The sequence below is a fragment of the Podarcis erhardii genome, assembly GCF_964252035.2.
Source record: "Podarcis erhardii genome assembly, chromosome: 6".
Taxonomy (NCBI): Eukaryota; Metazoa; Chordata; class Lepidosauria; order Squamata; family Lacertidae; genus Podarcis; species Podarcis erhardii.
The window spans coordinates 8,538,529-8,560,709 of NC_138510.1; the positions used below are offsets into that span (position 1 = coordinate 8,538,529).

Consider the following 22,181-nt stretch of genomic DNA (forward strand, 5'->3'; position numbering starts at 1 on the left):
TTATCAGTGGATCAGCTGATAAGCGGCTTAGCGGCTTAGCGGCTTAGGAAAAGGGGGGAAAGGGGGGGGGAAACCCGCAGGAACTCGCAAGACATTTCGTCTTGCGAAGCAAGCCCATAGGGAAATTCGTTTTGCGAAGCGCCTCCAAAACAGAAAACCCTTTCGTCTAGCGGGTTTTCCGTCTTGCGAGGCGTTCGTCTTGTGGGGCACCACTGTACTCTTGCTGATCTGTACAGCTCATATATTATCACAGATGCTACGTCCCATGAAATGTCCTGTGTGAATTATGCACACAGATTGTCCACTTGCTGGGCATTATGTGAACACTGTAGTCTGGCATGTAGTGTGGCTACACATTTTTAGTGCATGGTTTTTAATTTTTAAATGTCTAATGTAACTGTTTAAATATAAGTTTATGATTTTGTGACATAAATATTTTTATAAATCTTCAGATGAAGGGTGTTATACAAATTTAATACAGTCATACCTCATGTTACGTTTTTTCAGGTTGCGGTCCGCAGCGACCTGGAAGTACCAGAAAGGGTTACTTCCAGGTTTCGCCGCTCGTGCATGCACAGAAGCATTAAATCGTGCTTCGCGCATGCGCACAAGCACCAAATCGCACTGCGCACCTGCGCAGATATGGCACTTCAGGTTGCGGGCTTTTCATGTTGCGAACAGGCCTCCAGAATGGATCCCATTCACAACCAGAGGTACCACTGTACGTAAATAAATAAAGAATAAGTGAGGTCTGGCATGCAGGGAAAATATCATTGAATTATCAGGAGCATACATGGAAACCCGGTTCTAAATTAAGAAGCCTAATAGAGATTGGGGATGGGGGAGCTGATATACAGCATAGAAAAGAAACAAAACAGCTTACTTTCAAGGGCTGCATGCACACCTTGCATTTAAAGCACATTGAAAGCACCTGACTTCTCTCACAGAATCCTGGGAACTGTAGCTCTGTAAAAGATACACTACATCCCCCAAGGTTCTTTGGGGAAAGCCATGTGCTTTCAATGTATGGTGCATACACAGTCACAGTAAGCTAAGCTTCACAATCTTAAGAAGGAATCTCAGGCTTGCTTGCATGGGACAAAGGTCAGCCATGATGTCTAGCAGATGACCAATGACAATTCCCATATTTTAATCCTGCAGGATCAGGGGAGGCTATTGATGGAGAAGTTGGATCCTCTGTTACAGAGCTTTCCAAACTGTGTGTTGTGATATGTCAGTGTGTCGGCTGCAATGTGTAGGTGTGTCGCGCAAACGCTCTCCACACTCCTCCTGGGGCTGGAAAGGGGTTAGTTTAACCTCCGGTTTCCTAGTAAAACTGAATTGCCGTGTCATGAAATGATGCATGTCTGAAATGTGTGTCACCAACATGGAAAGTTTGGAAAGCTCTGCTCTGTTGGGTGTGACTATGTGGGTTTGGGCATGCTCTAAGGGTAGAGTTTTGGCGCTTGGGACATGACATGCCCAACATGTGGAGAGAGAAAGAGAGAGCTGCTCCACTGGCACAACTCAGGAACTGGAAGGTAAGATCTGAGAAATAGTTCCAACTTCGTTCTTGTAAAAGGACCATCAGATATGGGGCGGGGTACCGTACTTATCCATGTATAAGGCGCCCCCATGTATAAGACGTCCCCTACAGTTGAGATTTTTTCCAGGGGGGATTACCTCAGCAGCAACCAATCAAACGTCCACCCTATGCACTACCAATATATAACACGGCCCCCACTTTTTAGCATGATAGAATCATAGAGTTGGAAGAGACCACAAGGGCCATCGAGTCCAACCCCCTGCCAAGCAGGAAACACCATCAGAGCACTCCTGACATATGGCTGTCAAGCCTCTGCTTATACACGGTAGTCTTATACACGGATGTAGTCTTATACACGGAAAAGTACGGTATTTCGAATCTGTGTGCATGGAGGATGCTTGAAATATGACTAATAAATTACAGGGTCATCAACACAGGTACATTGCATTTTTAAAGGGATAGGCATTTTATTCTCTCTCTTTTTTTTCTACACAGGGACCTGTCGTGAAATGTGCACACATCCAATGTGTCACTAGCTACACATGGGAAACTGTGCATCACTTTTTACGCATTTGAGGAATGCTCTGCTCCCACATACCTCAAGCTGTAACTATTTATCTAGAGGTGGTAATGTGCTACAAAAACGTAATCACGTAATGTGTTAATCCAGAATTTGATCAGATTACTTCAAAACAGAGCAGTGGCCAGGGTCAGAGTATTATCACAGCTCTGCTGTGTAGCTGAATTATTCAGAGATAGGGATGGGCACATCTGTCCTTTCTTGTTTCTTCTACTTTCCCATTTTTTCAAACTGATTTCCATATCAGTTTGCAGTTAAAAATATATATTTAAAAAGTCCTCATGAAATTGCACCAGCATTTTGGTGCAAATGTCTCCTAATATACCCCTTCTCTTGCAGGCAATTTTGCCTGACATATATATTTTTTGCCAAGCAATTTCCCCCAATACAGTGCATTCTTGTATCTTATGTTCATTAACGTATGTGGCCTTTTTTGAATAATTGTTTTGGTTGGATAGCTACATTGCAAAATCCAGAAAAGTGAAAATTTTGAACAAAGGCTAGGTGTCAGTTTGCACGTGCCTGTTTGTTTCCGGAAGTGCAAATTAAGTAGATGCATTTTTAAATGCAAGCGGAATTGAATCCCTTCCACCCTTATGCACAGATTAAGCAATGGAACTCCTTATAATCTGAATTAAGGGGTGGATTTTGGCACCGCAAGCGAACTTTGGGTCAGGCAGCACAGCATAGCATAGCGGCAGGAGATAAATTGTTCAGAGGAGAGAGACGTAGAAACGGGAAGCCGGTTAGTTGTTCAGGTTGTTGGGCAGAGATGTACTTACACTGAATTAGGCGCTCACAAGCCTGATTAACCAGATGATAGATTGTGGCTAAAGACTGGGCTTCACCCTAAGGGGGAGGAAGGAAGAAAACGGATGGGGAGATCAATGCCAGCATATGAGAAGAGTAAAAACAGTCAGTCAGGTTTTGAACATCTCTGGTTCCTTGGAGAATGCCATGCAAAACAAAACACTGAAGTTCGCTACCTTATCACCACCCTGTTTATTGCTTTATTTCAGTCAACGCTGGCAGTGGCTGTAAGCAGAAAAAACCCTCCCCTTCCATTCCGCTTGCAGATGCCTACATCAGATCCTGCATTGCAGGGCGTTGGACTAAATGATCCTTGGGTCCCTTCCAACTCTTGTTGTTGTGTAGTCGTTTAGTCGTGTCCGACTCTTCGTGACCCCATGGACCAGAGCATGTCAGGCACTCCTGTCTTCCACTGCCTCCCGCAATTTGGTCAAACTCATGCTGGTAGCTTCCAGAACACTGTCCAACCATCTCGGCCTCTGTTGTCCCCTTCTCCTTGTGCCCTCCATCTTTCCCAACACCAGGGTCTTTTCCAGGGAGTCTTCTCTTCTCATGAGGTGGCCAAAGTATTGGAGTCTCAGCTTCACAATCTGTCCTTCCAGTGAACACTCAGGGCTGACTTCCTTCAGAATGGATAGGGTTGATCTTCTTGCAGTCCATGGGACTCTCAAGAGTCTCCTCCAGCACCATAATTCAAAAGCATCAATTCTTCGGCGATCAGCCTTCTTTATGGTCCAGCTCTCACTTCCATGCATCACTACTGGGAAAACCATAGCTCCAACTCTACGATTCTACCAAAAGGCCTTTTGTGAGCACAAAGGCTGAAGCTTACCAGTAGAACATCTGCTTTGCATGTAGAAGGCCCCAAGTCCAATTGCTGCCATCTCGGCGGTGCAAGATTCCCTATCTGAAACCCTGGAGTGTTGCTGCTGGACATTGTAGACAGCAGGGTTGGATTTAGGTTTGATGAGGCCGTAAGCTACTGAAGGGGGACGTGAGTGGCGCTGTGGGTTAAACCACCGAGCCTAGGACTTGCTGATCAGAAGGTCGGCAGTTTGAATCCCCGCGATGGGGTGAGCTCCCATTGATTCTGCTCCTGCCAACCTAGCAGTTCGAAAGCACGTCAAAGTGCAAGTAGATAAATAGGTACCGCTCTGGCGGGAAGGTAAACGGCGTTTCCATGTGCTGCTCTGGTTTGCCAGAAGTGGCTTAGTCATGCTGGCAACATGACCTGGAAGCTGTCTGTGGAAAAACGCTGGCTCCCTCGGCCTATAAAGCGAGATGAGTGTGCAACCGCAGCGTCAGTCACGACTGGACCTAATGGTGAGGGGTCCCTTTACCTTTACCTTTACCTTTTAAGCTACTGAATGTAATGGGGCCCTTTATATGTCCAGCTGTCCTTTGTCAACAACAATTCTTGCTGTTTTTTGTGTTGAATATATGCTTTATGGTAATTTATGGAGCTAATGGGTCCATACACAACACAAAACACTGTTGCTGTATGTAGGTTTTTTATCTTATATTTTGGAAATGTACATCCAGGGTTCCCCCCCTTTCCCCCCCCCCCCTTAGAGTTTAAACATAACACATTACTTTACTTGGTATACTAGAACATACAGTGATTTTTTTACTTTAAAATTGTTTGGTTTGTTTAATTTTTTTTCAAAGATCTTTACTGAAACTTAACATATATGCAGGGGGGTTTTCCCTTTAATTTTTTTTGCCCCCCCCCTCAAAGAGTAGGGCCCTGAGCTATAGCTTGTTTAGCTTATACAGTGGTACCTTGGTTCTCAAACTTAATCTGTTCCGGCAGTCCGTTTCAAAACCAAAGCATTCCAAAACCAAGGTGCGCTTTCCCATAGAAAGCAATGCAAAATGGATTAATCTGTCCCAGACTTTTAAAAACAACCCCTAAAACAGCAATTTAACATTAATTTTACTCTCTTACTAGACCATTAATCCATAAAATGAAAGAAATAAACAATGTACTGCTGTCACACAATCAGTCCATCGGTAGCTGAACTGGGTTCCACACAGTCACAAAAACCAAAACAGCAAAATAAATAGCAAAAACAGATAGACCTCAGCACAACACTCAAAACGGAAGTGTGGCACTCAAAACAGAGCATGTTCAGCGTCTGAAAAACGTTCTCAAACCAGAACACTTACTTCCAGGTTTGCAGTGTTTGGGTTCCAAGTTGTTTGAGTACTGAGGCATTTGAGAACCAAGGTACCACTGCACATAAATCCGGCACTGGTAGACAGCAATGGGTTAGCTTCCTGTTGCTTTTTGCTGTATGGATTCCACCATTAGCCTTTTTTCCACCAAAAAGCATTGGAAGAGGAGGTTTGCATAGAGGAAATGGGCCCCCGTCCCAGAAATCCACATGCTCTCCTATTTGCACTCCTAGCTACTGAACAAGTCAGCTTCCGCAGTCAATTGAGTAATGGGACAAACTCCAGACACCCATCCTCTTCCCCCTGTCAACCAGGTTGCCACAAAGTAGAATTCGGCATGAGCAGCATTTGTGCGATGACTCCCACCTGTTCCCAGACGTAATCGGGAGATTAGAGGCAGTGTGGTGTAGCGGTTAGAGTGCTGGAATAGGAGCTGGGAGACTTGGGTTCAAATCCCCACTTGGCCATGAAGCTGGACTGGGTGGCTCTGGGCCAGTCACTTGCTCTCAAACTAGCCTACCTCGCAGGCTGGTTGTGAGACAAAATGGGGGAGGAGGAGAAGGATGAATGGCACCTTGAGCCCCTTGGAGTAACTATAGAATTATAGAGTTCGAAGGAACCTCAAAGGTCATCTAGTCCAACCCCCGGCACTGCAGGAATCTCAATGCAAGAAAGGTGGGATAAAATGTAATAAATAAATAAAATAGTGGATGAGAGTCAGAGTAGGCAGGCCGGACATTGTTGCTGTTGTTTAGTCATTTAGTCGTGTCTGACTTTTCGTGACCCCATAGACCAGAGCACACCAGGCACTCCTGTCTTCCACTGCCTCCGGCAGTTTGGTCAAACTCATGCTGGTAGCTTCGAGAACACTGTCCAACCATCTCGTCCTCTGTCATCCCCTTCTCCTTGTGCCCTCCATCTTTCCTAACATCAGGGTCTTTTCCAGGGAGTCTTCTCTTCTCATGAGGTGGCCAAAGTCTTGGAGCCTCAGCTTCAGGAACTGTCCTTCCAGTGAGCGCTCAGGGCTGATTTCCTTCAGAATGGGTAGGTTTGATCTTCTTGCTGTCCATGGGACTCTCAAGAGTCTCCTCCAGCACCATAATTCAAAAGCATCAATTCTTCGGCGATCAGTCTTCTTTATGGTCCAGCTCTCACTTCCATACATCACTACAGTGGTACCTTGGATTACATACGCTTCAGGTTACATATGCTTCAGGTTACACACTCTGCTAACCCAGAAATCGTGTTTCAGGTTAAGAACTTTGTTTCAGGATGAGAACAGAAATTGTGTTCTGGTGGCGTGGCGGCAGCAGGAGGCCCCATTAGCTAAAGTGTTGCTTCAGGTTAAGAACAGTTTCAGGTTAAGAACAGACCTCCGGAACGAATTAAGTACTTAACCCAAGGTTCCACTGTACTGGGAAAACCATAGCTTTAACTATATGGACCTTTGTCGGCAACGTGATGTCTCTGTTTTTTAGGTTTGTCATTGCAGGCCGGACGTTAGCAATTAACAATGAAATCAAAGAATTGGAAAATTGGAGACAATCCTCAGGGTAATCTAGTCCAACCTCCTGAAACATTGGAATCACCATTTCTTTTTCTTTCTTTGTGCTCTGGCACATATTAATTTTACAACATCAACAAAGCCTTCCACTTACAGCTGTAAGTAGCCTTCCCAAACTGCTGTAATAATTCTGTATTATTAAACTGCTCTGCAAAGAAACAGTAAATCTAAACACAATCACATCCACGCACAGATCCTGAAGAGACTGTCAAGCAGAGAGTTCTGATGCTGAAAATTAATATGGACACTATTAAAATGCATTCATTTCTGAATATTTAAAGAAGCCCGGCCATTCCTTTGTGATTGAATAACCAAACTCTCTTTGAAACGGCACCTCTCCATTTATTTATCTATCTATTTATCTACCCATACGCATATATATCTTTGGATATAGATATATCTTCCTTGCGACAGGTAATAAAGCAATCAAAATGCAGAAAACAACTTGAAAATAGTCACTGCCATTATCCATAAAAGCTCATAACGAAATGAAAATTGAGCCCTGCATCAAACAGTGAGATTTTTGATGACACTGTCTGGATCAATGTGCAGTCTTTACCCAAAATTAAGCAAGAACTGGGCAGGGTGCCCAGGAAATAAAAGTGAAAAATGCTACCACATTTTTGAAGGAAAAAAAATCAGAGAGGAAAGCCTAGCAAGAGCGCAATAGAGTGGGTTTAAAAATAAAATAAAATTGAAAAGTCAGATGGCAGAGGGAAATGATAGAAAGTCATGCACCTGGGTCCTGGTGATAGCTGCAGAGGGAATCTAGCAAAAGCTTAAAACCCATAAACCAGCCCGTTTTTTAAAAAAGAACAAACAAACCTCACAGGAAGTTTTAGCGCACCTTAGTTCAGTTGGGAAAACTGGAATAGATCCCATGTGGTTTGCTAATCATTATTCCTAGTTGCGTGGCAAGTCCCCTCCCCCAAGAGAAATGAAGACACTGGACACATTATGTAAGGTTAATGGGCATAAAAAGGCCACAACTTTATTGATTACAGAATTGGAAGGTATTGGCCTTAGGCATTGGCTCCTATCGACTACCCGGCATGGAAACCGGGAAGGGTTGTCCACAAGCCGTGGGAGTCCTGTTGAAGTACGCCAACTAGGATCCCACGGGTGTCACCGCTCGGGGGCGTGCCGGAGGCCCTTACCTCCCTAGGCTTCGGACAAGGCAACGCCCCCCGGAGTCCTCTACCGGACTACCCTTTCCATTGGGGAAGGTGATGGCGCTTCCTTCCCCCCCATTCATTTGCATAACAATTGACCCCTGCCAATGCCTAACCGCCAATACCGCAGAAGTTGTGACGTTTGCTACGAGGTAGGTGAAAAAACCAAAAGGCTCGAAGTGTGCCAAATTGGAAAAAATTCATACCAGGCCCCTTGCAGCGACCAACCGAAGTCCATAGCAAGGCCATAGCTACCTAAACCTAAAGGGTGGGTGGGATGGGAAAACCGCTCGGCTGGGAAAGGTGAGAGAGGGCGGTCCCCGGGCGTGCCTGGCCTTAGATGGGCTAGGCCACACCTCCCCGGCCCGCCGATTGGCGGGTGGGTTGGAAGGCACGCCCGGGGATTCCCTCTTCACGCGGGGGCAAGGTCCCGCCCCCGCGTGAGTGGGAGGAGGGTTCTGCCCGCAACCCCCTCTCCTCCCAGTCAGGTCAGAAATGGTTTAGTTTGATTTCCCCAGAATGTTTCAATAAGGGTGGGCTTCCCTAAGGGGCTAACTACATGTTACACACTACAGTAATGTGCAGAGCTGCATCCTAGTGTGTTTTGTTTTTTGCTTTTAGGTCAAGCCACTTCAGGAAGGGGAAATTAAAGCAGCGAAGAAGGAAAACAGAAAGTGGCCATTATATCAGTCCAGAGCATTGGTCCATCTGTATCAGAGGTGGATACCTGCCCATTGTCCTCTTTCCAATATAGTGGTACCCAGCCTCAGCAAACCTCTATGACAACCCATGAAACAGAAGCCATTTCCTCAAGTCTGACATAGTTTTGTAAATCCAAGATCTTGTCCCAGATCCACCTTTGGCAATGTCAAAACTTGCCCCTAACTCTTGTGAAGAAAACTAGCCAACAGGATGCCTGTATTAGCCCTGGAAGAAAGTTGGGGGTTTTTTTTGAGAATGGGCAAAGAAATATTAATCTGCAATTTATTTGGGGGGGGGGAATGGGTTGGAGAAGAGGGTCCCTCCACACTACTGGAAAACAGCTCTGCCACTGGGGAAAGGGGAATCCACCATGCAAAGTGGGGGTTCACAACATATCCAGGGAAAATCTATCGGCTATATTTTTACCCTGGCCTTAAACTGCTAAGGTATCTTTTGTTTCATGAGACTTCTTCTGAATTCATACTATCGGAATGGTTTCACTTTTTGTATAATTGTAGTGGTTTCAACTGTATGTTCTATTGTTGAGCCTAGGACCTTATGGGCAAGAGATCAGATAGAACATTAACTAAATAAAGAAAAGGTCTAGCACCAACACCGGAACTTGAAATGGGTTGTTCTGAGGGGGTGAGGAGGAGGAGGTGGGGGTCAAAGGTGGTTTTGGATCTATTGGATCCTTGAGAGTCCCAAGGATCTCGGTAGTGGCACCTGCCCTGTGGAACGCCCTCCCACCAGATGTCAAAGAGAACAACAACTACCAGACTTTTAGACGACATCTGAAGGCAGCCCTGTTTAGGGAAGCTTTTAATGTTTGATACATTACTGTATTTTAATATTGTGTTGGAAGCTGCCCAGAGTGGCTGGGGAAATCCAGCAAGATGGGCGGGGTATAAATAATAAATTATTATTATTATTATTATTATTATTATTATTATTATTATTATTATTATTATCATCTGACTCATTTCCCACCCCAGCATAATTTCTCTCCCGTTCATTTCAAAGGACTTTTAAAACAAAACAATGACACATAGCCATCAAAGGGAAAGGGGTTTGTCAGATGCAACACTCCGCCATGCCCATTTAGGATAGCACAGCAGGGATTCTGGCATCCTGGGAAAATAACATTTCTCAGCTAGACAATTGCACACTCTGGTGCCATCGCTGCTGATACTGTAGTGCAGGCTCAAGTACCAGTTTAGCAGAGAGACATGGGAAGATGCTTTGCAACGAGTCAGGTCACTGGTCCATCGAGCCAACTGTTGGCCACCCAAGGATGGGTTCCAAAGAAAATAGAAGCCAAAGAGACTCACCTTCTCTCCCCTCTCTCCTTTTGGACCAGGCAGCCCCTGCAGGAGAAAACAAAGCAAAAGGCAGTTAGAAATCTATCTTCTCTTTGGAGGCAGTAAATGAAAAGGCCATTCTGAGAACTGACAGTTACAGCAGCCTAGTCTTGTCATTCTCCAGCAAAACCTGCAAGGATATTATACATTTAATAAGTCTCCTTTATGGCTTGGTTCCTGCAGAGAGTGGACAAAGACCTTCCACAGCAGGAATGCTTGGCCAAAAGCATAACTCATCCCCTTGCATAGCATAATCTGGGTAGGTGATACTTTGCAGGATACTGGTTACTAAGGAAAATCTGGTCTGGCCCATAGCTGGATGGAAGACCACCTTGAAATGCTCCAGAGAAGCGGACACGGAGCAATGGATCCAAACTACAAGAAAGAAGATTCCACCTAAGCATTAGGAAGAACTTCCTGACAGTAAGAGCTGTTCGACATTGGAATTTGCTGCCAAGGAGTGTGGTGGAGTCTCCTTCTTTGGAGGTCTTTAAGCAGAGGCTTGACAACCATATGTCAGGAGTGCTCTGATGGTGTTTCCTGCTTGGCAGGGGGTTGGACTCGATGGCCCTTGTGGTCTCTTCCAACTCTATGATTCTATGAAATGTTCAGAATGCCAATTTGGGTTCTAGGATGGAAGGAAGGTGAGATAAAAATGTCATAAATATTTGCATCTGCCCCAAAAAAGTGATGACCTTTCTGTAACACCTTGTCGGGTTAAGCAATGAAGGGATGGTACTCAAGGTACTGAATTGGTCTTCTGTTAAAGCATAATGCTACTTACTCTGCCCTTGAATTGATGCCTCTGTGTGCTTTGTATTTTATTGGATTTGTACTGGTTTTACAGTTTGGCGCACTGCACCGAGTCCTTTTCTCGCGGAACGCATCTCAAAACTTTTTGAAACAATAAGGCAGACGTCTGCGCTTGCAAGTGAGGAATGATGCACAATTAAATATGTGCCTATAAGTGAAGAATGGTGCACAATTAAGCCAATTACAGATTTCCAAGGGCAGCGAGGCCGTGAAATAACAATTTGGGAAAACAGCATTTTGTGGAAAACGACAGATCCAGTTTTGCAGATGCTGGTTATTTATTTGTTAGGTTATTCAGACTGCCCTGTTCCAATGGCTGGGGGCAGGCAGCAAAATGTTTGTTGTCCTGGGCATGGAATGCCAGAGAAAGAAAGAAAGAAAGAAAGAAAGAAAGAAAGAAAGAAAGAAAGAAAGAAAGAAAGAAAGAAAATGGAAGAAAGAAAATGGAAGAAAGGACGGAAGGACGGAAGGACGGAAGGACGGAAGGGAGGGAGGGAGGGAGGGAGGGAGGGAGGGAGGAAGGGACATACTCCTGGGATGGTGTGCACTTGTGGGGGGGGGGGAAATGAGGAAGACTTACCGTTGGGCCAACTTCTCCTGGGGGGCCCTTCTCCCCACTGCTGCCTCGAGCACCTGCTACGCCTTGGAAACCCTGCAGAGAGCCAGGGAGAGCCACAATGACTGAAGATGTCAGATAACGTAAAATTATTGCGACTTGAGGCTCGAGGGAGACCAGCAAAAACGAACTTGCAAAAGGCCCAGGGTGGGAATTACGACCTTCAGGTTGAAGTCGGCGCCCCACCCAGTCGGGGGAACAAAATGTGAAGGCTGTACTGTGCATGGCTCATGCTCACTTCGTTTCCTATTAATGTCACAATTTATGGGCACAATAGTAGGTGAGAACTGCAAGTCCCAGAACGGTGTTATTTTCTCCCTTCTGTTTTTAATGGCTTTATTATGCAGACAGAATCTTGGCGCTCTCTCTTCCTACTTCTCTCTCACACACTCTGTTACTTTATCCTTCCAATCCCCTGCCTTCTTTCCTGTCTTCTTGCCCTGTCTTGCCTCCTTCTGACTTTTTCCTCTTCTCTCCCTCTCTTCCCATTCTTTCTTCACAGTCTAAGCTGCCTCACAGGGTTGTTGTGAGGACAAAATGGGTAGGGAAATCACTCTGCTGGGCAATTGCAGATGGGCAAAATAAAGATGTCCTGCGTCAGTGTGGTGTAGCTAAGAGTATCAGTCGAGAACCTGGGAGACCAGGGTTCAAATTCCCGCTCAGCCATGAAGCTTAGTAAGTGACCTTGGGAAGAGAGAACCACGTATGCCACTTTGAGGAAAAGTAAGATTTCTCCTAAGGGGCACAGGTGGTGCTGTGGGCTAAACCACAGAGCCTAGGGCTTGCTGATCAGAAGGTCGGCGGTTCGAATCCCTGCGATGGGGTGAGCTCCCATTGCTCGGTCCCTGCTCCTGCCAACCTAGCAGTTCGAAAGCACGTCAAAGTGCAAGTAGATAAATAGGTACCGCTCCGGCGGGAAGATAAACGGCGTTTCTGTGCGCTGCTCTGGTTTGCCAGAAGCGGCTTAGTCATGCTGGCCACATGACCCAGAAGCTGTATGCCGGCTCCCTCGGCCAATAAAGCGAGATGAGCACCGCAACTCCAGAGTCGTCCGTGACTGGACCTAATGGTCAGGGGTCCCTTTACCTTTACCTAAGATTTCTCCTATGATGAAAGTGTGTGTGTGATTTTTATTAATGGTATAAGGAATAAATGTTTATGTTTATGTTTCTAAATGCAAGTCATCTGGGTATCTTTGGGTAAAAATCAGTTAACAAGTCCAATTAAAAACAACAACTGTTAATAAAATGTATATTGTGTTATAGTGATCCAGAGTGACTCTGCTTTAGGAAACAAGGGATGGGGGGGGGCAGTTGAGATGGTTGGAAATGCTTTGTTTATCCTCGTCAATAAAATGCTAACAACCACAAAAGGAGGAGTTGAAAAGCAACCAAAACAAATGGTCTTGAAATACACATTTTAAATCTAGAACTTAGCCAGGAGTAGATCTTTAAATCTGGCTGAGATTCTTGCCTTCCGCTGTTGCAATAGCTTCCCTTTCTCCTCCCGCAAATCTGAAACGGCATCCCTGCCTTTTCTGATGAAAGGAGACGAGACTACTAAGAAGTCAACGTCTGACACTCTGCTGCAACTTGGGTACCACGAAACTTGGCTTAGAGGAGATGCCCCAGTATTTGGAACCAGGTGGCTCACCAGCTCTTGCTGAACAGTAGCCGGAGGAAGATGCAACAGTAATGAAGACACAGAGCACTTTGTTCCTTTTGCCTGCCATCCCTGCTAACCTGAGGGAAGTTGAGCTCAGCCTATTCCTGGTAGCAAGACCTTTGGAGCGGAAAAAAGTTGCCTTCTACATGACTGGAATCTCTTACCCTTGGTCCTGGTGGTCCAGGAGGTCCAGCAGTGCCTTCCAGGCCTCGAACACCCTGAAAATCAAGTCAGAAAAGTGAGAGAAAGGCTCAGGCTAAAACAGGGAGGGAGAGCTCGGGGCGGGGGGAATGTGCTGCTTTTAGGGATAAAGACATAAGAAGAGTCCTGCTGCTGGATCAGGCCAGTGGCACCTCTAGTCCAGCATCCTGTTCTCACAGTGGCCATTCCGATTGCCTCTTCTGGGAAAACCTGTAGACAGGATCTGGGTGCGAAAGAGGCGTTCTCCCATCCTGTGGTTTCCAGCAACAGGCATTCAGAAGCATCGCTACCTCCAACATTCTTTGCGAACCGCTTTGAGGTTTCCTTTTACAATCAAGTGGTGCATACCTGTTTTTAAATAAATAAATAGCCATCTGGGACAGTCACCACAGTTGCATTGTGTCTAATCCTCTTTTGGGTGCCCATCTCTACATCCTGTAGAGGCCAGGTTCTAGCATTTGGCTTCATTGGAAGCTCCTCAGTTCCTGCGGTAGTAGAGTTTGGATTTGATATCCTGCTTTATCACTACCCTAAGGAGTCTCAAAGCGGCTCACATTCTCCTTTCCCTTCCTCCCTCACAACAAACACTCTGTGGGGTGAGTGGGGCTGAGAGACTTCAAAGAAGTGTGACTGGCCCAAGGTCACCCAGCAGCTGCATGTGGAGGAGCGGGGAATCAAACCCGGTTCCCCAGATTACGAGACTACCGCTCTTAACCACTACTCCACACTGGCTCTCTGATCTCCGATCCCGCAGGTTTCGAATCCTTACTGTTAATTTATCCAATTCTGCATAGTCCATGGCCTGCTGTGTTTTCATATAGACAGCAGAAGGACAGCTGGCAGCAGCTGGGCACAGCTGGGGGTCCATCGGACCTTGGCATAAATGGGGGAAGGGGACTGTTCACCCAGCAGCTGCATGTGCAGGAGCGGGGAATCGAACCCAGTTCACCAGATTACGAGTCTACTGCTCTTAACCACTACAATGCACTGGCAGAGATGGAGGGAAGAACTTATCACTACCCACTTTCTCTGTATGATGCATAATATTATAAGCTTTTGAGATGTTGTCTCTTACTTGCCGTTTCACTAAAATAAAAACGTCCCAAATGTTGTAGCCATTCCTCGTAGGGTTGATGTTCCACCCCTTTGTTCACTTTGGGTTGCCCTATCGTGGATGCACAAACATCCCCATCATCATCATCTCAGAACTGATGAAGGCTTCAGTGAGCAGCCCATGTACCAGTTCCCCAAAATATGAATGCATTTCCTGGTATGGATGGGAGCTGATTGAGGCTATGTGTCTTTTTGTCCAGGCTTTGTGCATTTGAATTCCCCGAATTCCTGCTTTTATTGGCTGTGTTTTCATCTTAACGATATTGATTTTTACATTGTACACTGCTCAGAGGTATCTTTTAAAAATATCAAGCAGTTCATAAATGCTTTTAAGCAAATTCAATTAATAATAGTTATTCTGCAAAATTTATAAACGTAAAAAAACCATCAAAAAGAATTACCTCCCCCTTTCCCCCTCCCTTTGTATTTCTGTCAAATCTCCGTCTTCAGATATTGAATTAAATATACGACTCAGTTTCACCCTGCAGATTTCATCCAGTGCTTGCATAGCAGGACTTCTTCTCCTGGGTTCCCCACCCAAATATGCTCTGGAGGTGTTCCTCAGTTTTCTAGAGAAGATTTTGCGGGTGAGGGGAGCATTTCAGGGAAGTGGAAAGGAAAGTTCTGGTTCGCAAGCCGAAATCTGCTGCTTGAGCAAAATTGCACCACAGGCTGCAACCCTGAGTTTCAGAACGACGAATGAGCTCCTGCATCACAGAATATATTTCTTATTTTGCTGTCCCTGATTGTTTTTAGTTGTTCTCTTATTGCTGAACACTTCAATAAAGACTTTTTAAAGCATTCACAAAAACCTGAGCCCTTCAGTAATGCTCCCAAAAGAATGCTTGGGCGAAAAAATGGAAAGGAAACAGTCAAACTTAATTATTTGACTCCCCCCAACCCACAAATGTAGAAAACCCCTGCAAAAAAGGACACTTGCACGTAATGAAATCATACAGCAGAGTGCAAAATCCTTTTGCTGGAATTGTATTGTAGGGCATTGGGCTAAATAGTAATAATAATAATTTATTTATACCCCATCCTTCCCAGTTCAGAAAACCGGGCTCAGGGTGGCTAAAAAAAATTTAAAACACTTAATTGATGCAACAAAAAACAGCTTAAAATACAGTATAATACGTGAATAACAATAAATTTAGAATTCAAAGGTCAATTTAGGGGGGAAATCCATCCAATAAACATTAGATGATCACCAGGGCTAGCTGGATAAATTAGTCTTATTTGGGCCAGCAGGGAGACCAGGGGAGAATTAGCTGTGGGATCCCAGAGCGGGTAATCTTCATAAAAAGAGGAGGGGGGGAGTAAGGGGAATAAAAGATCAGGCTAAGTTCAAATTGAAAGGTGGAATGGCTCTGTCTTACAGGCCCTGTGGAAGGAAGTTAAATCCTGCAGGGCCCTGGTCTCATGGGACAGAGCATTCCACCAGGTCAGAGCCATCACTGAGAAGGCCCTGGCCCTGGTAGAGGATAATCTGACTTCCTTAAGGCCCGGGACCTCTAAACTATGATTATTCATGGACCTTAAGGTCCTCTGTGGGGCATACCAGGAGGGCCCTAAGCCACAAAGGGCTTTAAAGGTCCTTTTGAATCCTTTCCAAGTCTACAATTCTGTGAAGTAGTTTTGCCTTTCAGTTAACAAGGATGGTGGGAGGAGATGGGAGCCGCAGCCAATATTGTGCGGTCTTTGCAGCATTTGAAGGGGCAAGCACGACGCTCACCTGAGGACCAGGCAACCTCATTCCTCCATGAGAAAGCTTAAAATGATGTTCAGGTGAGGCATTTGCCTCCCTACAATCCCACAAGAATTATGCTCTGGCATTGTCTCAGCAGCCTGCAAGAGATTCTGGGACTTTCCTTTGGGACTGTGCCTTGCATCATTGCTTGCAATCAAATTATTCGTGCTGCACCGACTGAGGATCGTTCTAGCCTAATTGTGATATTATCCTCAAGAGCTAAATGAAGCATCTGTGTTCAGAAGAATCATGTCAGGTGTTGAAAAGAAACATGGAGCAATGGGGAAGAAATTCCTGGGAGTGGCACAAAATCTGTTTCACTTGTGCTTGCTCCCATCTTCACGGAGAATTGCGCTCTCTCTTCAACTTGTAGTTTGGGCCATTTGAGAGCCCATATTTGATGGTTGCCAGACTGCCCAGTGCTTTTACCTTTGATCCTTGAATCCCATCTTTCCCTGGAGCTCCTTGAGGACCCATCAAACCCTGCAGACAAACAGAACTGTTATTCAGGAAGCATATCCTTTGTCTTGAGAGTCCCATGGACTGCAAGAAGATCAAAACTATCCATTCTTAAGGAAATCAGCCCTGAGTGCTCATTGGAAGGACAGATCGTGAAGCTGAGGCTCCAATACTTTGGCCACCTCATGAGAAGAGAAGACTCCCTGGAAAAGACCCTGATGTTGGGAAAGATGGAGGGCACAAGGAGAAGGGGACGACAGAGGACAAGATGGTTGGATAGTGTTCTCAAAGCTACCAGCATGAGTTTGACCAAACTGCGGGAGGCAGTGGAAGACAGGAGTGCCTGGTGTGATCTGGTCCATGGGGTCACAAAGAGTCGGACACGACTAAACGACTAAACAACAACCCAACAACATCCTTTGTCAAAGCACCTCATGATTAAGCCAGAATCTCAGGACCTTTTTCCAATGAAGCGAAGAACAACAGCTTTGAAAAGACCTTGATTTATTTTTGCCTTCCCTCCTGCAGACATAGTTTCCATCATCCCCTCTCTATCTCTCCTGAACCAACCTGAAGTCAGGGTGTGCCATGCACATAGCAATGTACCTGTTCGTTACCTGTAATAGGAGGCCTATGCATTCCCTAAGGTAAAGGTAAAGGTACCCCTGCCCGTTCGGGCCAGTCTTGCCAGACTCTAGGGTTGTGCGCTCATCTCACTCTATAGGCCGGGAGCCAGCGCTGTCCGCAGACACTTCCGGGTCACGTGGCCAGTGTGACGAAGCTGCATCTGGCGAGCCAGCGCAGCACACGGAACGCCGTTTACCTTCCCGCTGGTAAGCAGGCCCTATTTATCTACTTGCACCCGAAGGTGCTTTCGAACTGCTAGGTTGGCAGGCACTGGGACCGAATGACAGGAGTGCACCCCGCCGTGGGGATTCGAACCGCCGACCTGACGATCGGCAAGTCCTAGGCGCTGAGGCTTTAACCCACAGCGCCACCCGCGTCCCTATGCATTCCCTACCTGTGGATTTATTCAGGCCTGGCACCAGCACTAAGCAGAGCTGGGCAAATGCCAAGGCCCCAGCTGTGGGTTTCTCTGAGAAGCCACACACCACAATGCCCTGAAGTGGCTAATCTAATGTCACTCCAGGGCATTGGGGAAAAGGGAAATGACATTTCCCAGATCCCATGTGCTGCTAATGGGTGAGGGAGCAAGCATGCAAGCCCCAACCTGGAGGAAAGCCAGCCCCGATGGAAGAAAGAGAATCTGAGCCAATATAGTGTCACTATATCGGAACAGGTATATTTGTGAGTGTTTATAGTCCCATGTGGGACGCGGGTGGTGCTGTGGGTTAAACCACAGAGCCTAGGACTTGCTGATCAGAAGGTCAGCGGTTCAAATCCCCGCAACGGGGTGAGCTCCCATTGTTCGGTCCCAGCTCCTGCCAACCTAGCAGTTCGAAAGCACGTCAAAGTGCAAGTAGATAAATAGGTACCACTACGGCGGGAAGGTAAACGGCGTTTCCGTGCGCTGCTCTGGTTCGCCAGAAGCGGCTTAGTCATGCTGGCCACATGACCCGGAAGCTGTCTGCGGACAAACGCCGGCTCCCTCGGCCTATAGAGTGAGATGAGCACCGCAACCCCAGAGTCGGTCACGACTGGACCTAATTGTCAGGGGCCCCTTTACCTATAGTCCCATGTAATGTTTGCACACACACCCTTGCTTTCCCTCCAGCCAATTTTGGATCTGAAAACATCTTTCCATCACTCGTGATTTACTGCCATCCTATGCATTTGGATGGTTTCAGCAGTCTGGAAAGATTTCAGTGGTACCGCAGGGGTTGCTAAATATGCATGTGGGACTTGACATCTTTCCTCAGGGCCTGCAAGATAGAGCTGTTCCACCAGGACTTTGGCCAAGGCGCAGTCTGACCCCCTCCTTCTGTAATCCTCATAGCACTCTAGCCCAATGGTTGCCGTTAATTTGATTCTGAATTGATTTTAGAATGAATTGATTTTAGAATCTATTTCAATTAATTGATTGTGATTTTATGTAAACTGTGTTATTTTTTACTGTTGTTAGCCGCTCTGAGCCCGGCTTCGGCTGGGGAGGGCGGGATATAAATAAATTATTATTATTATTATTATTATTATTATTATTATTATTATTATTAGACCCTCTGTTACTGGTGCAGTGCAATGATGGCTATGCAGAAGATTCACATCCCTTGATAGCATGACCCACAACAACAGGGGTGCCATCAATTTGCGGAGCAGCCAGATGGATGAGCAGGAGGACCCCAAAGGCAGCAGGCTTGCCTCGCCCCCCTTTTAATTAAGTAAATTAATAAGCATTTTCATCAGGGCAGGTGGGAGGCAGCCCTTGCAAGACCATTAAGTCAAGGCATAGCTTTGTCCCCAAATTCTGGTTATTTTCAAACTTCCGATGTCCTAATGCAGTTCAATTTAGTTTAAAGAAGTTGCCATCATTTCCAATAAGAACACATTAAAGTAATCCCTTTTCCTTTCTTCTAAGTACAAGCGTACAGCTTTCTCCACTCCCAATCTTTTCCATCCAGGAGACTGTTTGAGAGCTGGGCGCTTGGAAATTGAGCCGTCACGTTCCGCTGTTCTCGCACCCACTTATAGTCTGTTCATCCTTGGCCAAGGTCATGTAAGCTTCTCTCTTTAAACTAGCTTATCCATCTGCAAAATCTCCATAATTCTTTTGCTGACCTCCTAAAGCGGCTCTGAGACTTCAGATAATTAATGTTTGCCAAACTGCAGGGCCCAAGAAAAGGGAATACAGAGCTAGCTAGCGGGGGAAAAATAGCACCGTTATGGGATTCCCACCTCAGAAAAAGAAACTCGGTTTCGAAGCAAGGCTCGAAAGCAACAGGAGAACTGTCTGCCTGGGAAGGCTGCCAGATCATAATAATAGATGGGTGGAAATTACAAAGAGAGAGTGAGAGAGAGAAAAATGTGTGTCATAATTACCTGCATCCCTGGACTTCCACTGTCTCCTTTGTCTCCTTTAATACCTGGTGGTCCCTAGAATTTGAATGCAGGGGAGGAAATGACTGAATGTATAATATCTGCACAGTTCCAGAGCTAGCATATATCTTTATATCCTTGAGCATTTCACAGATATAAAAAGGAACGCTTATGTATTTGTAAAACTCCTTTTCTCACACCAAGAGGCATTGTAAATGTAGGCCCACTCACATACATATGTAAGAAAGCCCTCCTGGATCAGGCCCAAGGCCCATCCAGTCCAGCATTCTGTTTTCACAGGGGGCAACCAGGTGCCCACGCAAAGCCCGCAGGCGGAACCTAAATGCAATAACACTCTTCCCCAATTCAAATTCCCCAATTGCAAATGGCATTCAGAACAGTGGAAGTAGCACACATGCATCAAGTCCTCCACAGATCTGTCTATTTCGTCTTTTAAAGGCATCTAAGTTGCTGGTCAGAAAAAGAGGGAATTTGTACACTTTGGATTTGTGCATGTACGCTCATGTGTCCGGTGTCAGAGGATCACAATCGCCCCACAGCAACTGCCAGGAAGGGATAAGACAAGGGAAGTTCTTACCAATGCCTTTTATTCAATATTCACAGAGAGAGGCTTAGAAATGCAGCCTCTTGGAGTAATGGTGTTGCTCCGCAGGAAACCTCACCTCCTCCGTCTCTCCTACTTCCTCATGAGTCATCACTACGGGTGCTGGAAAAGGCCTTTCGCCTTTGAGCTCTCTGCTCTCCTACTTTCAATGCCCGCTGGGTTCTGGGAAAGGGGGGGTCTGGAATGCTTTCTAAGTCTGTCAGCTGTCTCTCCCCTGGTGTTTCTTCTCCCCCCCTCCTCCTCTCCCATTCTTTCCCAACTTTTCTCCTCAACTGCCTCTGAGCTGTGATCTACCTCAAACCCCTGTTGTAATTCTGAACTGTCTCCTTCTTCTCTGGAAGGGTCAGGCTGGAGAGGTGGTCTTCATCGTTCCTCCTCTGCCCAGTCCCTGACATCGTGTCCCAAGAACAAAACCATGGGAATGTAGTGGCTGTCAGGAGCTCATCCTACACTCGAGTAAGACACTGACAGAGACACAGGCCTGACTGGCATGTTCTCTCCCTCCTGGTCGATTGTTTGGGAGCTTCATAAGCTTTCTTCAGCCCGAACATAACAGCGACCGTTGCCAACCGACACCGGCACACTTAGAGATCCGCAGAGTCTTCGCAGCTTTGCGTAACAGAACCTCAGCAGCTCAGCATTTTGGCTAATCTACTTTATTTACATATAAACACACAAGGTGCACTGCAACATGGCTCCCTCTCTCTCTAGCATCAGACAGCAAAGAGAAAAAAGAACAAAGGACAATAGTCCCACTTCATGGAACACAGTAACACAAACATCCTGTCTCCGTCACTTCCCACTCTGTGGAGTCAAAACATATACCGTCATGTGAAAGACAACAATCCCATGACTGCAATCACGGAGCAGGAATTCTAACCATGGCTACCCTCCTGGAGGCTATTCTCTGCTTGTTGTTCATTGTATTTGATTTAGGGGTGGGCACAGCCCATTGCCCTTCCATTGTCCCCAAAACGAATCAAGATTTTGAATGCAGCAGCAACAACAAAACGTGTTGCATCAAGCTAAGTTGTCCTGTTAGTCCGAGAACTTCTTCCTGTGCAATATGTTTTCAGAGCTCACTCTACTTCTGTGATCAAGATCAGCTTTAACTGCTGGTGATGGGCAGGCAATAAATGTACGGTACATTCTTTCAGGTTACGTCCCACGGCAACCCGGAAGTACCGGAAAGGGTTACTTCCAGGTTTTACTGCTCGCGCATGCACAGAAGCACAAAATGACGTCACGCACATGTGCAGAAGCGGTGAATCGTAACCCGTGCCTGCGCAGGCGCACCGCTGCGGGTTGTGCTCTTTTCATGTTGCGAACGGGCCTCCGGAACGGATCCCATTCACAACCAGAGGTACCACTGTACTAATACTAATAATAGGATTTCCTCTCCATCTCTTCTCCCCTGTGCCCTCCATGCCCCCTCAAATCTGTTCTGAATGGTTGGTGAAACTGCCAGAACAGATGCTGAGAGGTGCACAGGAAGAAGAACGGGAGAGGAAGTTCCACTGCACACTCATGGGACAACTTCATTGGCTACAACCCTGAGTTCCCTTTCAGGGATTCTTGCAGTCCTCAGCAGGAAAAGGTGCTCTGCTAGGAAGTGGAAGAGGCCAGTTCCTCTTGCCCCAAGGTAAGTGTTGGGTCTTTGGGACCAGGGAGAGGAGGAGGAGGAGGAGAAGGAGTTCAGCCAGAGTTGGGATGGGCACATCTTCCAGCAGCAGGCAATGCCCATCTTGCTGTTTGCACTAATTTAAGCAACGGTGTTCGTCCTGCTCTAATCTTTGCAGCCCACCTCAATTTAATACATGTTGTCTTGGGCCAATTTATGAAGTACTGTATATGTGTGTGTGTGTCAGCAAAACCTACATGGGGCAAAGAAAAGAAGAAGAAAGAGACTTACTATGGGACCCTGCACAGTCATCCCTTGGGTGCCTGGTGTCCCTTGGTGTCCTCCCGGACCTTCTGGCCCAACTTGCCCAGGTGGACCTGGCTCACCCTAAAGCCACCAGATGCCAAGGAA

At 46.2% G+C, this 22,181-nt stretch overlaps 1 protein-coding gene across 1 annotated transcript in view; it reads right to left on the reverse strand.

Moving 5' to 3' along the window:
• COL20A1 (collagen type XX alpha 1 chain) overlaps nucleotides 1-22,181 on the reverse strand; it is a 147,952-nt gene that overhangs the window by 11,974 nt on the left and 113,797 nt on the right. The window contains exons 30-36 of the mRNA XM_081867488.1: nucleotides 22,062-22,157; nucleotides 19,528-19,581; nucleotides 16,501-16,554; nucleotides 13,172-13,225; nucleotides 11,307-11,378; nucleotides 9,884-9,919; nucleotides 2,909-2,975 (exon numbers count right to left, since the gene is read on the reverse strand). Of these exons, the coding sequence (XP_081723614.1) occupies nucleotides 2,909-2,975; nucleotides 9,884-9,919; nucleotides 11,307-11,378; nucleotides 13,172-13,225; nucleotides 16,501-16,554; nucleotides 19,528-19,581; nucleotides 22,062-22,157 (433 nt within the window). The remainder of the gene's footprint in view (nucleotides 1-2,908; nucleotides 2,976-9,883; nucleotides 9,920-11,306; nucleotides 11,379-13,171; nucleotides 13,226-16,500; nucleotides 16,555-19,527; nucleotides 19,582-22,061; nucleotides 22,158-22,181) is intronic.